The 23,149-nt window shown below is 40.4% G+C and overlaps 1 protein-coding gene and 1 long non-coding RNA gene across 2 annotated transcripts in view; one reads left to right on the forward strand and one right to left on the reverse strand.

The window, feature by feature from the left end:
- The window catches only part of LOC115055134 (uncharacterized), a 55,720-nt gene extending 39,121 nt beyond the window's left edge, over positions 1-16,599 (reverse strand). Inside the window, exons 1-2 of the long non-coding RNA XR_003841659.1 lie at positions 16,458-16,599; positions 13,971-14,116 (exon numbers count right to left, since the gene is read on the reverse strand). This is a non-coding gene — a long non-coding RNA (uncharacterized LOC115055134). The remainder of the gene's footprint in view (positions 1-13,970; positions 14,117-16,457) is intronic.
- A 3,210-nt stretch (positions 16,600-19,809) lies between these two features.
- Positions 19,810-22,954, forward strand: cuedc2 (CUE domain containing 2). The gene is made up of 9 exons (XM_029520623.1): positions 19,810-19,943; positions 20,661-20,766; positions 20,861-21,004; positions 21,108-21,169; positions 21,358-21,491; positions 21,586-21,753; positions 21,838-21,902; positions 22,002-22,062; positions 22,156-22,954. The coding sequence occupies exons 2-9, from the start codon at positions 20,693-20,695 to the stop codon at positions 22,300-22,302; spliced, it is 855 nt and encodes a 284-aa protein (XP_029376483.1). The 5' UTR covers positions 19,810-19,943; positions 20,661-20,692; the 3' UTR covers positions 22,303-22,954.
- Positions 22,955-23,149: the final 195 nt, after the last annotated feature.

Genomic DNA, 23,149 nt, shown 5'->3' on the forward strand with positions numbered 1-23,149 from the left:
TGTCAAAACAAGTCTGAGTGCAAATGGACTTGAAAGTCAAAGTGCGTTCCTTTAAAAGAGTATGGGACTCTGGTCTGTCTCTGATGAATTAGGGGGAAAGTAGGTCTTTCCTCCATATTGTGTGTTTTGTGTTTTGGCACATTCTGGGGTCCTTAATTGTATGATAATTCATCTCGGAGCACTAATTTACCCCCTGCCAGTCGCTTTAAATGTTGGAGCATTTTGTGAACCAGCACACAGAATTAGAAATGAGCCCATGGCTCAAAGAAGTGTGTCTTCCAGCTAAGGAGCATATTTATACCCATAATCTTCTGCCTTTTTTTCACATTAGAGCATTGGGCATATGAGAAGCCATATGTGGTATTTTCTGATAGAAGGACATTGTTTTAATGTTTGACGTTTCATGATTTGCCTCTCCTTTCAAATAAGTTTAATGATACTGTTATAAAAGAAAGTCATCATCTGACTTTTCGTTTCAAGGATTCTGTGCTGCAAATGTCTAAAAATGCTTGTATACAAATAGCAAAAATAGAATGAAGCAATGAGCTTTTTCTCTGCTGAAATGTACCATGCACACATAATGATTCAGATCCAGTGCAGTGTGATGGTTTTGATGTGGCATGTTGGGTCTGCAATATGTCCCTCTCCAGCAATTCATATAATAACTACCTGCTGTTCAGATTCTTGGGCCCTGTCTGTCATGCGATTGGGGGACATTTAGGCTTATTTTGCCATTGCTTATTTAGCCACGGGAGGCCTATTAATTTCAGCAGGCCCTGTCCTCTCCAGGGGCGATCACTACCCGAAGCACGCGCGTCGCATTGTTTAGATCCATTTACATCTGTGGTCAATGAATAATGACAGCTCCAACACAAAGTAAATACTAGCACACAAATGCGCTGGGACACAAAGAGACACACAAGTTGATCACAAATTTACCAAATGTTAGGTGAACACAAAAGGAAAATAAACTTTTGTGGTTTGCTTTGCATTATATACAGAGCATTATAATTAAAAGCTGCGTAACACCATGCAGAGTTGTTACTTTCCTTTGTGATTTGCCTCCCTGTTAGAAATTCTGTTGGTACGGCTGTTATTTTGGCACCCTCCCAACCGTATTTGACCCATTAAATTAGCCACATTGGTTGATATGGTGCCATGCTAATGTTGAGGGTTTCTCTCCATTGGGTGCACAGACTCCTGGCACCCGGTATTTTACTCTGGCTGTGCAAAAGAGGCTGTGCCACTGCTACCACACATCATAGAATATTAACCCTTTTCTGTTCCCTGGCAAATACACCAGATGGCACAGCACAATAACAGCTGTCAATTTCAAGGCAGTGCCTCTTTGGTGGATTTTTCCCCCTTGCTCTTTGGGATGCTGGGAGGATTTTTTAAGACACAATAAGCGAACTGATGTGCTGTTTCAGATCGTAATGAATCAAATGTTACAGTGAAGCAAGAAGCGTGATTCCTCTCTGGGAAACCAAAGAAGTGTTACAGAGCAAGTGCAACAGTCAGCTGCAACACACAAACACATGCATAAACACATACATGTGCGCGCGCACACACACACACACACACACACACACGGAACCGGGAATTGGGCTGTGGGGATCTTGCACATTGAAATGTGCAGCACCAGGCTGAGGTTTCCCCTCCTTTCACCGGAGCCTTCGGTAACAGTCCTAAGATGAGGTCCCTGGTGCCCCCTCAGCTGCCACTCTAGTTAAATTAAAACTGAGGCCTCCAAATACATTCCTCATTGTGAGCCGAAAGCACAGGAAAGTTGTATTTGGCCCAAGTGGTGGCTGGGGAATTGTCCCCCTCAACCAGTCCCATTCGCCTTATTTACATGATAAAAGCTGGAGTCAGGGAAAGCCACAAGCCGCAGGCTGTGATGTTTTTTTTTTTTTTTTTCAATGTATTCATTTCTTTACCAACATCCCGTCTCCTCCATCAGAGGCAAGTGACGAAATCATAGTTGCAATTTAGATTTAGTTTAACACACTCCCTGGAAAACAGGACAGGGAATTACCTCCGTCACATCTCCACTAGCACGTTACCCACCTGAATGAGAAGGGAAAGTGTTTTACATAACTCTGACTACCTCATCATTCTGGGATTTGTCAATAGCTGAGTTTTATCCATCCTCTTTTAAAAGGATACATCTCGCTAACACCCCCATATTCTCAAGAGGACTCAGGAGCCCTCAAGAATACAAGTATGAGGAGAGTAATATGGATTTTTACGTTAGTCTCCTTTTCAGTTCAGTCGACTGACTTTCTTCAGCTGAAGTTATGAAAGACAGACACAAACTGTATAACTGTCACAGAGGTCATCTATCCCTCTCATACTGTGCTTTGTAACTCAATTTCCCACCTGGCTTGAGCTCAGAGCGACACATAGAAGTCAATTCCAATAGTGACTCCCCAAAGTGCATGTCCAACTCTGCAGTTTAACCTGAACGGACTTCATCAATCGCAGAGTTGAGGTAAATCAATTCTGATTTGACCTAAGTCCCAGCTCTATCTCAGGTGACACTGCATTGTCTATACGCACTGGCCGTCCGCACCTGACTCCACTAAACGAATCTGACTTAATGACACCACAGTGGAGCGTATAACTGCCCTTGCTTGCAATCTACCCTCACTCTCATTTTGGATTTTTTTCAGATTCCTTTATGCCACAGGTTTCTGGCCCAAGGCTAAGAGGAGAGAAGTGCAGTCAGCAGGAGGTAAAATCCATACGCATCTCCTGAGATCTCATCACACTCATCAGTGTAAGAACTCATACAATCCTGTTAATGTCTGTGTGCCTGTCAATAGCAGCTCTCACTGAGACAAAAGTCTCCTAATTAGAAAATGAAAGTGCAAACACACTTTATCTGACTGTGTGTCTGTATGTGATGGGGGGAGTGTAAAAGAAAAAAGATGATGGAGAGCTAGTTGGGTGAGGAAAACGCAGGCACGCACACCCATCCACACACATCCAATTTGCATGTGTGGATCGTCTATTTGTAATTTTTATAATTAGCAGAATAGCTTTCACATCTACAAAACGCCCTCTTCATATCCCCCCTGCCATTTCTCCTGAATGGTATCCTCCCCCTTAAAGATTAATTGAAGCTGGGATAAAACAAAATGGTTCCCAGGGGGTGGCCCACTGTTTGTTATTCATGTGGGTCTGAAAACAGCAACAGTAAATCCTCTAAGTTGTTGTTAAGCTGGGGATATTACCATATGTGTGCCATTTCCATAGACTGACAGCTCCCTCTGGATCAACTGGGGACTATTGATCTTGCAGCACTCCATTTCAAGTTAATTGTGCTTGAAATGAGGTCCACACTCCCAGGCATACCTTTGTTTGAAAGGTGGATATTCATTTTTTATTTGGTAGGATGTTGATATCAAAGATACAGGATATATTCCATATTTAGTTTATGTTTATCCTTCAGAAGCAGTTTCTCTTGCAGTGATTGGTAAAACACTCAAACGCAGATAATAAGCTGAAGAAGACTTTAGCACTTTAGTCGTGTGTTTTTCTCATACATGATTGGACATGATGATGCTCCTCCTACCCTGATGCAGTAGGCAATAGAAAGAGCTGAGCATCCTTTTCATCTTCAACACAACAGAAGATTTTGCACTGGCTAGATTTTTTTGTCATACACAGTACTTAAATATTTATCTTCTTTTAATTTGGGTGACAGGTTTGAGGGACAAATGCAGGTGTACTTTATCAGCTTTTATGTTTGATCTCTTTGTTGTTTATATTTAGGCTTATACATACTATAGTTATCTGGTGTTTTGTCATTGAAATTAACATTTGAGTTACATTTCTTGGTGTAAAGAAAGAAGACTTTCCCACCAACTGGCCAAGACAGAAACACACACTTGACCCAGCACTTCATCTACTCATTTGCAGTGATTATATATACAAAAGGCTACTTATGCAAGAAGGAATTTTCTTCCTTTAGCCCTGTTTTAATTCCTAATCACAGTGAAATTGTCCAGCCCGTAAACCTGTGCTGGACTCACAGGAAGGTTGAACTGGAAAACAACAAAGAATTAGTGAAAGTTTCACAGCTTTGTAGCTACTGTATGTATAGTATAATCCACATCATGATTACATTTACATCACATTACAATGGATTAGTGTATGTGGCATATGCGTGTTTTTTGCAGCCACTTTTGACAGGCTGACAGTGTGAGTGATAGACTTCCAAGGAATGAAGCAAAGTACAAACTCATTAAGACAAAAGAGAAAACAGCAAGGTAAGCTCTGTTACAGCCTAAACACTGCCACTCTCACTGATTAAACCTCTCAGTCTCAACCGCATCATAATCCCGCCTGGAACTCATGAAAGCAGCTTCTTTAAGAGGGGGAAAAAATATTCCGAGAGGGCACCAAATGGGTGTCAGTCCCAATCTGAGGACCATCCTGAAATACTCCCACTGCTCATTCCTCTGAGGCAAAGAGCACTTGATCGGGACGAGAAAAGGATGCAAATTCCATCTTCTCCGGTAATCACTCCCATACCAGTCTGACTGCTGCTGGAGCCAAATCTGTTTGCAATATCAGTTCACAACAAATAAAAGGTGTGTAATGGAGGACATTAGAGAGGCCACTGCATAAAGGCAGGATTTAATTTGCATGGCAGATTAGCCCTCAAGTCCCACTGGTGGGGCCACAGCCTCGGGGGCAAAGTCACCCCTGTTCTCCTTTATGCCATCTCTTTTATTCCTTTATTAATAGGACCTAGTCCCTTCAAATCCATTATGTCAATTGAACAAGCCCATATATAATCTGATTTCAAATCTTCCATGAAAATGCTTAACCAGTGCCTGCATGATGGTTTCTCTGTTAAGGGTACTGGAAGGGCCAAAGAGGGAGGAGACCCAGAAATATCTGTCCACTCAGAAGATGCAAGAGAAAGAGAGATTATTTATGCAGTCTTGCTTCAGCATTGGGACATTGGACAACACTGCAAAGTTGATGTTTTTTTTCCTGCTGGCCCCTGTAAAGTGTACTGCATGTGCATTTACAAAAGGGCATTTATTTTGTATACAAAATAAATACATGTTACATCTTCCAGGCTACCTATTTCCAAATCCCAGTGGAAGAGAGAGAGAGAGAGAGAGATTGAAAGACAGAGTGAGAGGGAAAGCGCGGCTGGAGGCTTTTTGGTCTCTGCACTCTGCGCACTGGCCTGACTGGGGCCAAGTTACGCGTCAGTGCCCCGACGAGCCTCAGCTTTACACAGGCAGGCAAATACACACACACACACTCACAGCTGGGGTTACCAGTTATTAGACAGCAAGAGGAGAGAGCCAAGTACACACTTTCACAAAATCATGCATTCATAAATACATTTACACACCCTGAAGTCTTCTCTCTAGAAGATGTAACTGAGTGACATGGAAGTGAGCAGTTTGACAGCTTCAAATGCTGCATAAAAGGCACAGCTATTACAAATACAGAAGATTTGCAGTGAGCATCAAAAGCTTTCTCTGTCAAAACATAATTGAATATATTTGTTTTATGACAAAAAATTGATCCCCAAAATGTCATATTTGATAATAACGTATAATAACAATGTGGAATCTAAAACTATTTTGTCATCATTTAACAGAACTGCCTCATGTGAAATGATCATCCACGACTGACTGCAGGGCAGTTTTCTGTATTGACTTTGAAAGTTCACCTAAGGTCTGCCAAATTCCTGACATCTGGCACTATAGGTGCATTATGAATCTTGTGATGTCAACCTTGAATTGCATCTGCACACATACACACACACACACTTTTTTTCCGCATCTTATTAACATAGAAGGCAACAGCAGGAGCAACAGTTCATGCATTACTACTCAGGGGAGGGTTAGCAGCATGCATTTCAAACATACACATGTTCCCCAGTGTGATTCAGCGGAGAAAAAAAAAAGAATCACACAGCAACGCTGATCAGAGCTGCTCAGCCTGCTTGCTCTGCTCTCAGGGCCCCTGACAGAGGCAAAAATGTTTGAGATGCAGGGAGCCCTGAGTTTGTCCATCACTGATTAATAAAAACTCCAGCTTTTCCTGCCCAGTTGCAGCTGATACGTTCGTGTGTGGGTATTGACACAAGTCCTGAACAAGCTTATCTTTATGATAAGACAGAGGTAAACACACACGAAGGTGCGTGTAAACAAAAACGTGCACGAGACACATGCACACACAGACAAGTGATCCACGGTGTGCAGGAGCTGTTGTTTAATTTGTAAAACACTGTTCAGCAAAGCTGGAGCAAAGCAGGCAATTAGAGGCTCTTCTTCCTTAGCACTTGACTGTATTCCTTTAACCTTTACACAATGATTTATGTCAAAGGATTTGTCACCTTCACAGTGGAGCCTTCACACACAGCTTTTCAAAATACATAATAGGGGAAAAACTTAAAATCCTCCTGTGAGGATTTGGGAACTTATATAACTCCCAATTATCAAAACTTCTTGCAGCCTTTCCAGGCCTCCCCTCTGTTTGTAAGACTCACAAAATATCTACAGTGCCACTGAAGAGTGTATAATGCCTGTGTGCCCACATGACTGGCGAAAACACTCCTGCTCTTTCTGCCCCGCTGAGTCCTGCTGCATAATGGGGGTCTTGAAGGCTCTGGGCTCAGAGCAGGCCTGCCTAACAAAGCCTTGGTGGCTTGCAGCAGACAGGAGAGTGTGTTTGCGAGCCGGTTGCCAAAAACTAATTTTCAGGAGGTTTTCTGTGGGATGCAGCGGCAGCAGCATGACAATGTGAGGTTTAGATATCTTGGTGAGCGGGGAGGGCTGGGGTTGAGATATGTAGGTCTTTTGTGAAGGTCCAGAGAGTTGTTCAAGACATGGAAGTTCACAAATTGGGAGTTCAGAATACATTTCTCAAGTAAGGTTTGGTTTTTGTTTTTAGTTGTTGTTTTTTTGTTTTTTTTACTTTTGCTGTTTGTTTCATTGCAATTTATGAATTGGCACTGCTTCATGAGGAACGTTTTGGTATGAATTTCAGATTAACTGCACCAACAAAGCCACCTTCACCAATCAGCCACATACTAGGTATATATTTCACTGAGTCTCTATCCATCTTTTGTGAGTATTTTTGTCCCATATACCCTCCCCGTTCACTCTCCTTTTCTGCTCCAGAGTAATGTACCTGTTTACCTGCTGGGTGGTCTTGAGCTGGGCTAAACCAAAGTCCCAGTCCCGGCAATTTAAGTGTAGAGTAGCTGCTAATCCGATTTCAGGAAACAGCCAAACCCCAAACCTCCCCCTCCCTCGCCTTTCTCCATCCAAGCTTACCCCTTCCCCTCAGAGAAGGATAGAAATAAAATAAAAGAAAAATGAGTGACAGCAAAAAAGTTGAAGGGGGAATATTTAAACTGGAAGTTTTTGGAGTATTTTTCAGGCAGTCGTTAACTAGGACTCTTACTATGTACCGAGTCCTTTAATAAGGTGCAATACTAAGAACATATTACCTGTACGCTGACTGGTCTCTCATCTGTCCACCCTGCACTCTGGGACGTTACTGAGGCCAAACATAAAGCAGGGTTTCATGGTACTGGAGCTTATCTGGCCTCTGAAAGTATGTGAGACATGCCAGGAAACAAAGAAGCTTCTCTGAGCCCAATAGCAGGGTGAGCATATCCCTTTCACAGGCCACACATCTCCCCGGTTTTACTTTATTTAACAGATCATGGTGATTTTCAGCTGAGAGGGTCTGCACCTGGTCTAGGACTGACCAAAGCAGAGCAAACGGACTACCACGGCAAACACAGTATGCGTATATATAGATGATTCTATCTCATTGTGTCATATATCATATAAGGTTTCATCTGTTTTTGTGTATTTATTTGAAGCGAATTTGAATGGATTGAAGTGAAACGATAAAGTAACCATAAACCGCACAGTTCACAATAAAATGTTAAAAAAATGCAGTTTTTTGAAAAGGTTTTTTCCTCACATGTTATTTGTTTTAATCAGTACTATACTTATGAGAGGGAGAAATGATTAATCCTGTGACTAATCCTTATTACACAAGCCAAATGAACAATTCAATGAAAGAAACACTTTGGATCTGTATTTTGACAAGGAGGATATTGAATGTTCTCATGTGAAAAGCACTTTTTTATAAACCTATCTTCAAATTTGCAGATAAAATTTCACTCTATTGCTAAGTATTATTAATATTGGGAAGAAAAAAAATATTGAATGTTAAAGACAAGGCACATATAATAGAAATATTCAGATAAAGCAGTTAGTCAGTCAAACTTCATATGGAACATAGTAAACTTGGTTAGTTCCTACTGACGGTATGGTATTTCTAAAATGACTTGTATAGTATGACCTATATATTCAGCTTTCTTTTGAGGAGAGAAGTGGGCCAGGGGGACTTTATGTATCGAGGCTGGCAGCAAACTCCGCTCACCCTGAGGAAAGCATGGCCTCAACTGGCCAAACATGAGCAGTACAACCTGCTGCAGCTCCCGGCATCCCAGGTGATTTAACTGGCACTACCCAGATGGTATGAAACCATGTATTTTATACTAAAAAAATAATTAATAATTTTTTTGGGGGGGATGTATTCAATTTTTGCATTTATTATTGCTTATTTAGAAGCCATGAAATTAAAAGGATATTAGCATTGCAGACATGTTGCGTTGGGTGTAAGCATAAAGCCGTATGTCATGCTTCTGACATGAATAAATCTGTTGTATATTTGACATGTTGAAATCCCACAACACATATACGCAGGCACACAGTGGTGTTGGAAAAGCATTGTGTGTGACATGAGAGGATCAGTGTCACAGTGTCACAGCTGATCCCTGGTGTACTGTAAGACAGCAGAGACCCTCAGGGCCCCTTTTTACTGCTGGGAATACGGCAGTCCATACGGCATCTGTTGTACCCACTGTGTGAATGCGTGTGTGTGTGTGTGTGTGTGTGTGTGTGTGTGTGTGTGTGTGTGTTACATGCATGCCTCCATATGCACATTTGTTTGTGCATGTGTTTTAGAGGGTGTGATTTTTGTGCATTTCTGATTGTACAAACTAAATGATCTTCTTGCACAGCTGAATTTCTACCACACTCCCATCCCACTCCCACTCTGAACAGGTTTTTCCTACTCAACCTAACCTGCCAGCCATCTGCCATTGTGGCTACCTGATTAACCCCATTCTCCAGAGTTCCTCCCGTGTTTATTTGTCCCGTCTGAAACGACAGGTTGCTCTGGTTGCAGCTGCTGATGACCTTGGTGTTACACTCCTGCCACAGTAGGATTGCTCCATAAATGGTCAGTAAAGACTAACTGTCTGGGGGTTAAAAGCCCCCACTATTACAAACAAAGGTAAGTAACAGTGACTTGGTTGTGATTGTGAAAAGGCTTCTGCTCCGACTCTTTCCTCCTCTTCCTTTTAGGGTGAATGAGGCTTTATTATTTGATTCAGAGAATTCAATTCAAAGAGCTATTTTAAAAAAAGGAATTTTTTTTTTTTTTTTTTTTTCACATGGGCTTGATTGGGAATTCAACCCCACGGACATCCCTTGTTTAGTTCTGCAGGAAGGGGTTATCTGAAATTTGTATCAGGAATGAACTTTTTGTCCAATGTGGTTTTCAGCTCATAGCAGTGTCAGTCAGTCTCAGCGTGTTGGTCAAGAGGGGAATTTCTTAAAACCTGTTGGAGACATTTCTTTAAAAATGTATAACATCAACAGTCCAAGATGATGATTTTTAGTGACTATAGTTGCCCTATGGCTCTACCTCTAACAGCATCAGCAGACTTAAATTTTGGGCCTCTGTAAAATAAAGTTCTAGACGTTTTCCAAGAAAGGTTAGCTCACACATTTATATAATCTCATGATTATATTGACTTTGGTGGTAACATCAACCTTTCACGCATCACCATTATCAGGTACATTGGCATATAATGGCATTCCCATAAGCCTGAGCTGTACTTTGCATTTACTATTAATGAGCAAATTTTGCAATGTAAACATGACAATTCGGATGATGAACATCATTTTTCATTTTACTTCAATACTTGATTTTTTTTAGAATTTGAGGATTGCTATGATAAGATTTTGGCGTACAAGTGAAAGAGTAGACAGTAAACATTCACAAAATCAGCAACGCAAAATATTTCAGTCTCAATAAACAGTGGCCAAAAGGCTAACCACTTACTTATCTAACCACTGTGTCTTCATGAGGGCATCTGAGAAAAGTGCTGATCTAACACTTCTACAGTTGCTGTGAAGAGGAGACTCTTGAAAAGGCACCAAGGAGCTCAGTCCACTCCCTGGGCAGACACAGACAGACTGCGCCAGATTAACTGGTTTTCTTAATGTCTCCTCTCCAGCAAAGTTTCTTTCAGAGGCCTGAGAGGCAAACAGGCCCCAGTGAAAGGCTCACTCCCCATTAGTGGAGGTAAATGGCTCTTCAGTGAGCAACCGGTTAAAGCAGGGTGGGATAAAGGGCCTCTCTACGCACTTCTTCAACCAGATTAGAGAGGTGACTCTTGTCTAGAGCATGTAAAATGTTTATACATGCACAGGGAAGCACTCTACCAGAAGAACCAGTGACAACATCACTTTTGCATTTATCATCAGGAATTTGAGAGTCTTTTGTCTTTAGACGTTCCAAATGACGTATTTGAAAATCTACTTTACATTTAATCATGTTTTCTTATTGCAAGACATTCAACCCAACGTGAAGGTTACAATAACATCTCCCTCAGTAATAAAAGTTACAAGAAATACAACTAATACAACTAAGGAAGGAAATATATTCTAACTTTTATATATCATAACGTTTTAAATTAAAATCATGTGTCTCTTTGCATAAACTGCCAAAATGTTTCGATACATCTGTCCATTCCAACTTCTTGAAAGAATGGGAGCAAAAAAAAAAAAAAGCTGCACCTACTCGCAGGCTTGTTGCCTCCTTGCCAACGACCAGCCCCTGATTGCATTTCAGCCGAGAAGTAAATACTACATGCTCAGTTACCAGGTGAAATCGAGCAGGCAGATGTGTCTGCAGCCTCAGTAGACACTCGCTGGACCCTGCCTCTGTCTACCAGTGCCACAGAGTTTCTAGCCAAGTCCATGTTGCTGAGTAAGTGTGTGTGCATGTGCGCATGCGTGCGTGCGCGTTTCTGTGTGTGAGACTTATTCCAAATTAAACTTTGGATTTAGATCTAAGAGAAGAACAAACCTAATCTGCATTTAATTGATCATTAACAATAAAAATAACAAATACCAATTGCTTCAAATTTATATGCACTCTCAAAATTCATCAGGCCTGCTTGTTATGAAAGTTGCACAAAGGATGAGAGCATCAGATGTTTGTTTGCCAGAGAAGGGGTGAGAACACAATAGCCCTCCTTCCAAGGGTCTGTAACCATACACTCTAATAAAGTCACTGCCTGCAAATAAAGAGCCACTGCTCAGCTCGTGTTACAACAACGATGGCATTATACAACTCGGCTCTGTTTTGAAGCACACCGCCAAATGTTGGAGAGCAGCAAAGAGAGCTCAATGAACATTATCTAATAATCATGAGCCAGAGATACCTTATTTTATTGGCAGTAAAGGCTGATAAGACAGATGTGAGTGGGTGAGTTAGTTTGATATAATGTGGTGTTTATCAACATCTGTCCACAGACTATACATTTATTTTTAAATACTTAGTGTCACTTTAATTCAGTTTTATGCAGCAACATGACAGATTGTTTTGTTTAATTTAATGAAAATGAACTAAATCGCTTTCTGTTTTTCTAAAAATAGGTGCTTCTTTTGGACATTAATATTTTTTACATTTTCACCTTATGAAAAAATTAAACATGTCATTAAATTGTGAGGAAATCAATTACAATCTAACAATGCTCTAAAAATAAGCAAGTAAATAACCTGAAGGATATGTCAAAATTTAATGGTCTAAATGTGGGACTGCAACAATTAGAGGTGATACAAAGTCATCCTAAATAAAGCAGATCTTTTTAATGTGAAATACTGAAAATAAACAATAGTGAGATTTCCTTGATATACCTTTAAATAACAACTACCTGATACACTCTACTGTGCCAAAAGCTGCATCCAGCCAAAGTTTGACAGAGTCTCTCTTCAGAAACTTCAGGTCTCCCTGTTACTAAAGGTTGTGACCCCGCTTTTTATTTTTCCCGGGGCTGTTGGGTTAATGAAGTAACAACAAACTGGGCCTACGGCTAATTTGGAGTGGCACTTCCTGGCCCCTTCTGTCTCTGCGAAGACGTATTTCATTTTCTCTTATCTCTGCCTCGGTCATGTGGCTTTCCGCATGGACACCCATGTCTCCCCCAGTTGCACGACTAATGGAAACTTCGTTAATGTCATTAATCTGCAGACCAGGACACGAACCAACCATATTTAACCTTTCTGGGCAGGCCTCTGCAGCTGAAGCTGTGGCGACTCCCCTCACACTCTACTTGTGGATCATTGTGATATGTAACCATTTGAAAATCTCTTTCCCACATTATTTAAGCCACTGTAAAGCCATTTTGAACTTTAATGGGACTGGCACCCAACATCGCAAGACTTTATATAAAAATGAATGGTTGGATGCTTTCTGAGATCACTCCATCCTTCAATTTACACTGAGTATTTATCTTTTCCAATCAGCCTCTCATTAGTGAGTGAGAGTTTGTAAACAACAGCACGCTCACCTCCACTATGCACATTTAAACAATGGTAATGTCAAAAGACTTAATGACTAATCGGGTGGCTGGTATTCATGCCCCATTCATGCCTTATTCACACATTCCACTAGCTCCATGAATGGACACCCCGAGCCACACATGTCATATACTTTCATTCATAAAGAAGAGAACAGGAGAGGGGGAGCAGGGTTTAAAAAAAAAAAAAAAAAAACAGGAATCTGTCTAGTAGGATGGGTAACCCAGGGGACATTTTCTTTTGTGTGGGACTCAGCTTATGGGGCCAAATGCCAGCAGGCTTACCTCCACACTGTCTGTCTGTGTGTGTCCCCTTTTCCTTTGCACACAGTAATTAGGAGGATCTTAATGGAGAGGGGGTTTATTAGTGTCTGAGGAAGGCTTTAAACGTCACTTTAATTAAGGGGGATTCGGCAGACAGCTTGTGTGGCGATGTCACCCATTTTATAAAATCCTTGTTTGGGCACAACAGGAAAATAGAAGTGGGTCTTTAAAGAAAAGAGGGGGGTTGCGCTTTCTAGAGGGAGGCAGTCTAGACCAGCGGTCAGAGGCAGAATAGATAGTCTGACCCTGGCTGAGCATTAAGATGACGGTCATTATCTGCCAAGAAATTCCACGTGTGCATGCAGGGAGCAGTGCCACCCCCTCATCCCCCAGAAAAAAAAAATAAAATCAGCCAAATAAACCTTCCACCCCAGTGGAACTGTTTCATTCAAAAGATAACCTCACTGTTAAAATTTTTGGGGGATTAATTTATTCTCAGCATATCCTATGGCCATTCATGCAGGATATAAAATCCTAGATTATTTCCTGCTTGGTTAACCCGCATCCGGCCAGTCCCTCTCACAAAGCCATTCTAATGTTGCCATTAGTTATGCTCCTCTGGTGGCCAAAAGATTGATCCCAGAGACTTGGAATCCAATAAATGTGTACATGAATGGCAGAAGGAGATAACACGATTCTCACAGATAGTGTAAGAGGCTGATCAGTGCTGAAACATGGCTGGAAAAATATGATTAACAAAATACTATTTGAAAATAACCTGAAAATTAAATTTTTCTTTGCCTCATCCTTTTTTCCTTCCTTCCTTATTGTGTGTAATATATTATATAAAACTTAAAATATGGAACACATTGTGTTTGTTTACCAGTTAAAAAAAATGTTTTTTGAATAAACTTTTACTTGATAAGAAAAAAAAAATTAAGAAACTTTTCAGTCAAAATAACATTGCAAGACAGTAAGTACTCACTCAGGTTGTGTTGTCACAGACATCATGAGGCTATAAAAGTGGAAGGAAGACTCTTCAACAATAACTGCAGCTGCTGGGAGCCTACAGAGGGGATCTGATAATGGGCCCGAGGGGAAACAACAACATGCTCAGGGACCAGGGATTGTCTGGAAGACAGATAAGACACAGGAACAGGTTATCAGCTAGTTTATGAGGTGTCACTCTGCTCAAACACTCACCTGTTCTGCAGGAAAATCACTAACAGGCGTCCCATTAATTCATGCAGGGATCTTGCTGTTATGGTTCATTTAAATGTAGACGGCTTTTAGCACATCTCAAAACCAGGTCTCCTACACAGTATTTGCATTCTGTGTAGAAGCTGCACCGATTTTTTGTGTTGTTATTTATTTATTTATTTTTAAGCAATCAAATTTGAAAATTTTATTTACAGTCAGAACCATAATTTTCATAACTCAAATAAGGTAAAAAAGATGGTGTCAGGATTTGCACTGTAAAGCTGTAACTTTGTGTGTTTACAGAGAAAATCTCATGTCTACATGATAAAATATTGATGCTGCACTTAAGATAAGTCAGAGCAGGCTTTAGGGACACAAGAAATATTTTGTCCATCCAAAATAACTTTTTTCTTTTTCTTCTTTGTTTTGTTGTTTTGCTTTTTGTCCTACTTGGCTGTCACAGTGAACCTATTATTATTTATTTTATTAATTTGCCTCAGTGCAGTAGTTTCCCCATCTTATTGGGTCCCAAAAGCAAAACCTGAATTGTATGAATTCAACCTTTGTAATTTTATAAAAGACACTGTTGGGTATTGCATGGGTAGTAAGAAAAGGAAATAGGTGAGCGAGCTGCTTGACTCAGACAAATGGCAGCTGAGCTGGTAGTACATAGGGTTGATGTGCCCTGTGGCACCGCTGGATAGGTGACTTCAAAACACTCCCTCTGCAGGTAGAGAGAGCTGGAGCCACCACATCCTGGGCCATTCTGAACAAAAAAGCCCCAAAGCTATATAGCTATATAGCTATTTATCTATATATATATATATATATATATATATATATATATATATATACACACAATAGACGTGTGTGTATCTGAGTACTGATTACCAATTGCTTCATTTAGTAACACAAACCTGACCAAATGGAGGACTACAGTGGGACTACACTGTTTAAGTTTAATGCAAAAAAGAAATTGTAGGTTCACTGCACTCTTTGGTGACAAATAATCAATCAATCTAAATACAAATCACAACACCAATTTGTCCTTTCCAGTGACTTCTTCCATATGTGATAACAATCACCACATCATGAATAATTAAAGAGGATATTTTGTTATCATCTTTTAGCAGCTTGTCATAATGTACAGGAAATGTATCTTTACCAAAATGGTAAACTGCAAAAAATTTGTCAAAACTTTACTTTGTCAAATCACTCACACTATATTATGGTTTACTTTTACATAAGATAACATAGTTACATGACATGCCTCATTGTGCATATCGCAATGCCACGAAATCAGAGAGAAATGTTCCTTTCCATATACAAATGAATGTATAAACACTGCCCCACTGTAGACTGCTCAGCTGCATGGTTACATTCTTCTGATTTTTTATCATTATTCTTTCACCCACATAAATGATCAAAACAAATGACAATCTCTGTGCAAAGAAAAGACGGAGCCCACAAAAGGGAGTCTGACAGCCATTTCCACAACAGATGTTTTTACAGAGGGGTGTCTTCTCTCCACTGAGCAGTCTCACACATGAGAGACCCCCAAAAGCTTCAGAGAAACGTCCAGAAAACCAACATGTAAATTTGTAACTGCCATGTCTCAAACTATCAGGCCCATTCCAGTTTTATTTAAGTGAAAAAAAAAACAAGGAAAATAAAGAAAATCCAAATATAAAATTCAGCATGGATGACATCAAATGATAGAGGTACAGAATTAGAACTTCAATATCAAAAAGAGACAACAGACAACATTGTTATGTGTTATCATGAAAAGATAAGTCGCTATTGATCCAGATTGTGGGCAAAGGCTGCACTATTGACAGGAAGACAGAATATGTCGGAGGGGCAATATTTCATACATTTGGCCTGTTCACTCCATCACTGTGAGAGGGTGTTTTTCTGGGCTGTATATAATAACATGTGTGCTCTTTATTTCCCTCAGATCAATGGTAATGCAAGGGGGGCCACATAAGATGGATGCCACGGGCAGGTTAACCTATCGACTGCTGAACAGAGACACACAGACCAAGACAAGGGAGACCAACCCATTTACTGAGCTGTATCAAAGCTTCTTGTGTTTTGAATAGCCCTGTTTATTGCACTCATTTGTGTCAGCTTATTGTGTCAAACAAAACTTTACTTCTGGAAAATACAAAGTGTAATTTCCTTTCATTGGTGGATTTAGTTTGCCTATATCCTATGGTTGGGTCAGTGTGTCTTTATTCAATAAATTCATTTGTTAAAGAGACATACTTACATTTTTGCTTTAAGGTTAATGCGCTACATGTCCTGCGGACTGTGGAAACAGTGGTAATGCACGGTGTGGTGACCACTTCCTGGAGACAGGACAGGAGGCAGACGGGTGGGCAGGCTAGCCCTCACAGGTGGCCCGGATCTGGATCAGGTCAGCCCTCACCCAGCCAGCCAGCTAATCTCACTCTCATGCTCCAAGTCAAGTCTCTACCACTGCAGCCCCTGACAAAGGAAAAAAGTGCAAAGGTCAAATATAATGAAAACATATGCCAACTTTGATTTCACAAGTGTTGTTCATACTGTAGTTTTATAAAAAAAAAAAATCTACATTATGACCTTCGCAATCCCACAACCTTCAGAACCAAGCAGAGAGGTGAAATGATTAGCAAGTCTCAGATTTGATTAAAGATGGGTGGTGATTGTGAAAGAGGCCCTACATTGTAAAAGTTTCAGTTAATTAAACTGTACTGTGCTTGAATTCACTCTGTAAATGCATCTTTTGTAATGCCGTGGAACAGATATGTTCAGTGTTTAAATTTTTAACAAATTCTCTCTCCAAATAATGTGCTGATTCCATCTCTGCTTCACAGGTGATTCAACTGAAAAAATATCAGATAATTCTGTGCCTTTCTATTGTGGATGCAATACTACACATTCACTAAGAAAATATAATAAAATCTAAATATGAAGTCACTCTGGCTGAACTGGAAATCGAATGTTAATAGAATAATACTGTTCCAACAGACAGCGCAGAGCATTATTGTCTAAAGTTAGGTAAAGGGTAATTAATTTGGCAGTAAATCATTCAGTGTTTTGGGGACTCTGATGAGAATTGTAAAATTAATTTATTTTTGCTCAGACACCCCCCACCCACCCACTCTCCCTCTCCCCCTCCCCATCCCCATCCCCACTGTCTGTGTGAAAATGGAAATCTGTGCCACCAGTACAATATCCACATTATGTGCCCTCACTCAACATTGTTGTGTGACATGCTTGATTGTACCCAGCATATATGAGCAGAAATGTGTAAACATACCATTAGCACATATTAAAGTTCCTTTCCACTTGCAGCAGAGTCTAGTTTAATGAGCTTACAAGTTTTTAAATTATTTATTCTGGGTCTTAGACAGAAAAATGTTGCCCTTGGGCCCAACAGGAAAACACAATCATTTTCCAATTCAAACATGCTTTAAATTCACTTTATAAAAACACACAAATAGATTTTGTCATATATATTTTACTCAACCCTCAACAGAAATTGTGAATAATAAAGTTGCTCGGGGTTCAGAGTGTAATACGGGTGTTTTTATTGTTCATGGCATCTGTCATTGTATCAAACCGGCTTACTGTGTGTTTATTGTAGCAGGAAACCTGGACAAATTCTAAAATTACATTAAGATATTCCACTCTAATTTTGCAATGCATTAATTTAAGCATGGTTGTGTGAGTGTAAACTATGACTAGCTGAGTGCATGCATCTAGAGCATGTCTCCTTTCCTCACATGCACAACAGTTAAAGTCCTTCCTCACAAAGACATATAAGGAAAAACTGATCTAGCATTAATTACAATAAAAAGTTAGCTGTTTGCAGGTGAGATGGAAGCAAAGCTCAACATCAGCTGCTTCTTTTGATCATGACTGCAAATCAATTCTTAGCACAAGAAGGTTGCTTCAATGGTGAACTACTCACATCCACTGTGTTTTAATGCTGGTCTGCGCTACAGAAGAAATTAAAAAAAAAAAAAAAAGACACAATGAGAGAAATGACTTTACTTCTAGATGCTATACATGATTGTAGCTCTGATAGGAGCAGAGCTTCCTTGGAGGTTTTGCTTCTGCTGCAGGGTCTAACACCAAACCAAGAAGTGGGTGATGTCTCACGTTCACTAATAACTCAATGCTGCCACCTAGTGTTGACATACAGTTTCCTTCAAAAAGAAAAAGACAAGCTCTAAAGCGTCAGCATTATTTTGTCTGTCAGCACGAGTCTACAGCCTATTTACAGCTGAATGCTTAGTAAGAGAAGATGAAAAACAAACTTGATTATACATACGCTGGCTTTGAAAGCTTTACATTTTCTTTCGGGATAAACTGCAGTTAAGATTTTGGTTTGTTTGTAAAAGTGTGAGCTGATGTCTTAAGGCGGAGTATTCAGAACTTTAACAAAAGTATAATCTTGATTTTACATTATGTTGATGGGCAAGTACATCAATATGTGCTCTATGTATATAAGTTGTCACTGTCAGCTGCAAACAGAGAAAAACAAGACGGTCTCCACCTGTCTAACCATGAGCTCAGGGTTGAAACAGAGTTCAGCCAAGCCGAGGATTGTTCCTGCTTGTTTTATCAGTGGAGTGTACCATATTTCCTGGTGAAATACAACAGCCAGCGAGAGATACTGCCAAGGGAGCAGGAAAACAATTGAATGGGCATTAATGATTTACATGTACATATCTGCCATAATACCAACACAGGCCCAGGTAACTGAGAGCGGCCTCTGACGGCATTATCGATGCAGCCTCAGATAACGCTTTGATCATCAACTATGTATGGATCTGGCAAAAGCTATAAGATAATGTCCCGCTGAGAGAGGACTATTTTCTGGTCTAAGGTGGGACCAGTGCTGAGATACTGAGTCAAGAACCAAAGATGACTCAGGGGAAGCGACACCTGTACCAAAGAGAAAGCCCTGACCTAACATGTACGTGTGAATGAGAAGAAAGCCCCACCAAGGATATTGCTTCACGTGTGCGCGTTTTCTGTCTTGCTTTGCTTTGTTTTCGAATCCTGCCAAAGGTTGACAATCAACAATTACAGTTTGCTTTTTTTATGGTGCATGTTCATTTAATTAAAGTTTCACTCATATAATTTACTGCATAACTTGCTGGCAAATGAATTAAACACAGAGAATTATTTCAAACGACATTATTATCAGCAAGAGGTAAAGAAGAAAGATGGCACACAAACCCTTTTCAGAAAAGGGTTTTTAACCAATTACCTTCATACCTGCAATTTAGTTCAACTAGAAATTATGTTCAGTGTCAATGAACTAGCACAAACTCCTCAAAAATATTCAGGTTTTAATCTCATAAACCCGAAAACGCAATAAAATCCTGAAACTACAGGAGGAACCTACCAGTTTGGGAAAGACTGCAACTATTTCAGCAAAATGGGGAAGAAGTTTCTTTGCTCAAATGACTTTTAGCATTGCAGGGCTGCATTTTAAGGGACTGGAGCTTCTGTTTCTTTCTCATTTTCACAAAGAGTTTCTGTTTTATAACGTCCAGCGTTTAATAACTGCGCACAGAGATATTTTTTAGCAGGTCGTGTACAATGAAAGGAAATGACGTGCTCATGTTTTGAATCGTGCGGGGCCAACAAGCAGCTCTGAAGGCAGACCTGGAGCCGCTGCTCTGACCAAGCTCACCGTCTTTTTTCTCCACTTTGGGGAGGAAAACGAAAGCTTCATGTCCCCATAATATCAGTCAGAGTGAGTTTGACAATATTAAAGAGTCGTTTTGCTCCAGATAACCCCTATCGGTTCGGCACTAAGCGTTAGCCGTTAGCTAGCAGCTATTGTCCGCTAACAACAGCTCTCTTAGCTAACGCTAGTTTGGTAACAACATATCGTTGTTTCTCTCAGATGTCACGGGGAATGGACGGGTGGTGGGGTTGATGAAAAGCAAAGACGCATACAATGTGCTGAAAGTTTGTTGCCAGGAACTGAAATTGGTCAATATCAGCAATTAATGATATGATAGCTTAGCTTAGCTTAGCCGCGGCGTCGAGCATATCCGTAACTAACGAGCGAGCAGCTGAGATGCTAACCCTTAGCAACGAAACAAACGCAGCGAGTTTATTATGTAGCGCTATGTGAGTGGGGTGCAAAGGATTTGCTTCGTTACACCAGTTACCTGCAGTTTTAACATGGGTGGATTTAGAAAACCATCTCCAAAGGCAGAGTGTAGCTTATTCAATTGCAACTACAGCTGTACCTGCGTCCTGGCTAACTGGTCAGAGGTCCGACAGCTGCGAGCTTTCACAACCGGGCTGCAGTCCGGGAAAGGGCTTTGGTAACCTCCTTATGTCATCTCACCACCGGGGGGAACTATATTTGGTGCATGGGTGACATGGCTGGGCTTGCTCATAGGAGGTCTGCAGTCACTGCTGATCATTTTAACCCTCTCGGCCATCTTCTGTGCTCCAGCCCGGCGCTTCCTCTGCTGCACAGGAGACACGATGGACCTCCACAAAATCATCCACAGTGCGATGCACGAATTCATTCAGACTTATATTCCCGACGCAGATCTCAGGTAAGGAATCCCCTTTCTCGATTCGCGCTCTAGCAGATAGGTCTAATTTGGCAGATTTTTTTGCAGTAACTATTTTCTGTCCAATTTAATGCAGTACACTGGATGATGTTCTTCTGTCTTACATCACTGGAGTCCTGGAGGACCTTGGCTCGCAGCAGAGTGTGGAGGAAAACTTTGATGTGGAAGTCTTTGCAGAAATGTTAGAAGCTTACATACCTGGCTTTGCTGAGATTGATAGGTAAGCTGTCACACCAAACACTTTATGGTGGTGAACAGGAGCAGACAACTACATTACTGCAATGTCTACATTTGTTAGTATAAAAGTGTGTCCTTTTTTGCAGTGTAAAAGTTTGTGAAATGATGTTCAGCTTGGCTTCAAAACTAGCTTCTGCTCGGACCACAGGTACCATCTTTATTTTTATTTCTAACGCGTACAATGTTGTGGCAGCCAAGTGGTTTAAGCCTTTATATAAAATTTCTAACAAAAATTCAAATCCCAAAAAAAAAAACCTTGTCAGAAGTGACACCGAATCATGAAGCCTAACATTTATACTTTGTGTGCTGAAGATAATGTTTGAGTTTCTGTTTTAGCTGATGGCGAAAACAGCATGCCAAAGGCAAGAACGGATGATATTTCATTGAAACTCACTAAAATGCCCAGTGACCCTCCACTGGAAAGAGATACACAGTGCCTTAAATCACAGACAGAGGGCGCCACTGCCAAGGTGATCATGATGGTGAATGGCAGGACATATTTTTTTCTTTTCTTCATGCATTTGAATTTAGAAGTAATTGCAATGTGTGTGTGTGTGTGGCCAGTTACCAGTGTCTGAGTGGGAGGCCCAGGAGCAGCACTTGCTGGAGATGTTTCCCAAGTGTAGTCTGTCTGAAGCTCGCAGTGCCCTGTCCATCGCCAAAGGAGACATGGAAGAAGCTGTGCGCCTTATCATAGAAGGCGATGTCCAACTCAGCCCCACTCCACTAAATGTTAGTCTCTGCCACCTTGCACAGAAACATTATCGCTTTGTGCCAGCCTACCCACCTTCTGTCTGATTTAATCTGTTTTCTCAGGTAAATCATGGAAAAAGCATTTCCTCACTGGCAGACCAGAAACTGAAAGAGAGTATCCTTGAGAAGTGAGTAAGATTGCAGTTAAACTGCTGAGAGCAAAACTGGCCCCACTTCTCTGTTTCAGTGTTTACGACCTTTTTTTGGTGTTGTTTCCCCCCCCACAGGTACATGTTGGTGGACAGCGAAGAAGACAATAAAACACATCGGCCTGTCGCCCCCAAAGATGTAAGTCACTGGTTATGCTCCATATTCATACTACCTCTTTATCAAATGTCTTGTATACATTAAAAACTGGGCATTCTGGTGTGATTACTGTAGGCACCAAAGAAGTTAGTGCGTTACCATGGTAATCAGGTTGTAACCACTAAGGGAGAGCGATACCAACTTGTGAAGAAAAACGAGGCAGAAGATATGAAGAAGACGTATGTCAACCTCAAGCCTGCACGGAAGTACAGATTCCATTGATGCCGAGTACAACACTTCAAAAGCAGCTACTGACTAAATATTGTTTACACTATTAGTGATTTATCAAGTCCATTAGCCTCGATTAGTTTTTTCCACACATAAAGGAACGTATTAGTTGGTTAGTCTCTGTGGCCTAATTAAACAAAATATTACCGTTTCATGCCTTGGTTAAAACATAAAATTACAGTGTTTCTGATGGTTCACTGTTCAATTAGAAACTTTTGAAATTTTGTGATAGTCTGGTGGAACGTTGTAACTTATGTTCTGTTTTGTGTAACAGGCTAACCTATCTACTTTTTGCCATCTCAGCAGGTCTGGTGTTGCACTGACATTACTGGCCTCTTTTGTTTTTTTATTATTATTATTATTATTCTTTTGTATTGTCTGTAAATGTAATACCATATAGATTCATAATTATGACATAATGTTATAGAGATGGATCTATTTTTTATTTCTGTAAATAAGTCCTAGTGGTGCTGTAGAAATTCCTCTGGACATTACAAGTCACAACTGTTTCTTATGTACATAAATTATTGATGCCAATTTTATTTATAGTTCTATTTTTACATCATAGGAATAGTGCTATGTTTAGTCAAGCCTTGTGTTTTGAACAATTTGTTGTGCTACGAAACGGTTTATACTGTTTTAAGAGAGAGATTTTTTTTTTTTTTTTTTTTTTTTTTTTTTTTTTTTTTTTGATTGAGTGTTTGGGGGTTTTTTTGTTTGTTTTTTTTGTTTTGTTTTGTTTGTTTTTTTTTCCAAATACCCAAAATTTGTACAGCTAGCCCCAGTAGTTGTCACCTTACAACTTTAGATGCTCTCCCCCTCGGTCGAAACACTATGACCC

Source organism: Echeneis naucrates, chromosome 15 (assembly GCF_900963305.1).
Source record: "Echeneis naucrates chromosome 15, fEcheNa1.1, whole genome shotgun sequence".
Lineage (NCBI taxonomy): Eukaryota > Metazoa > Chordata > Actinopteri > Carangiformes > Echeneidae > Echeneis > Echeneis naucrates.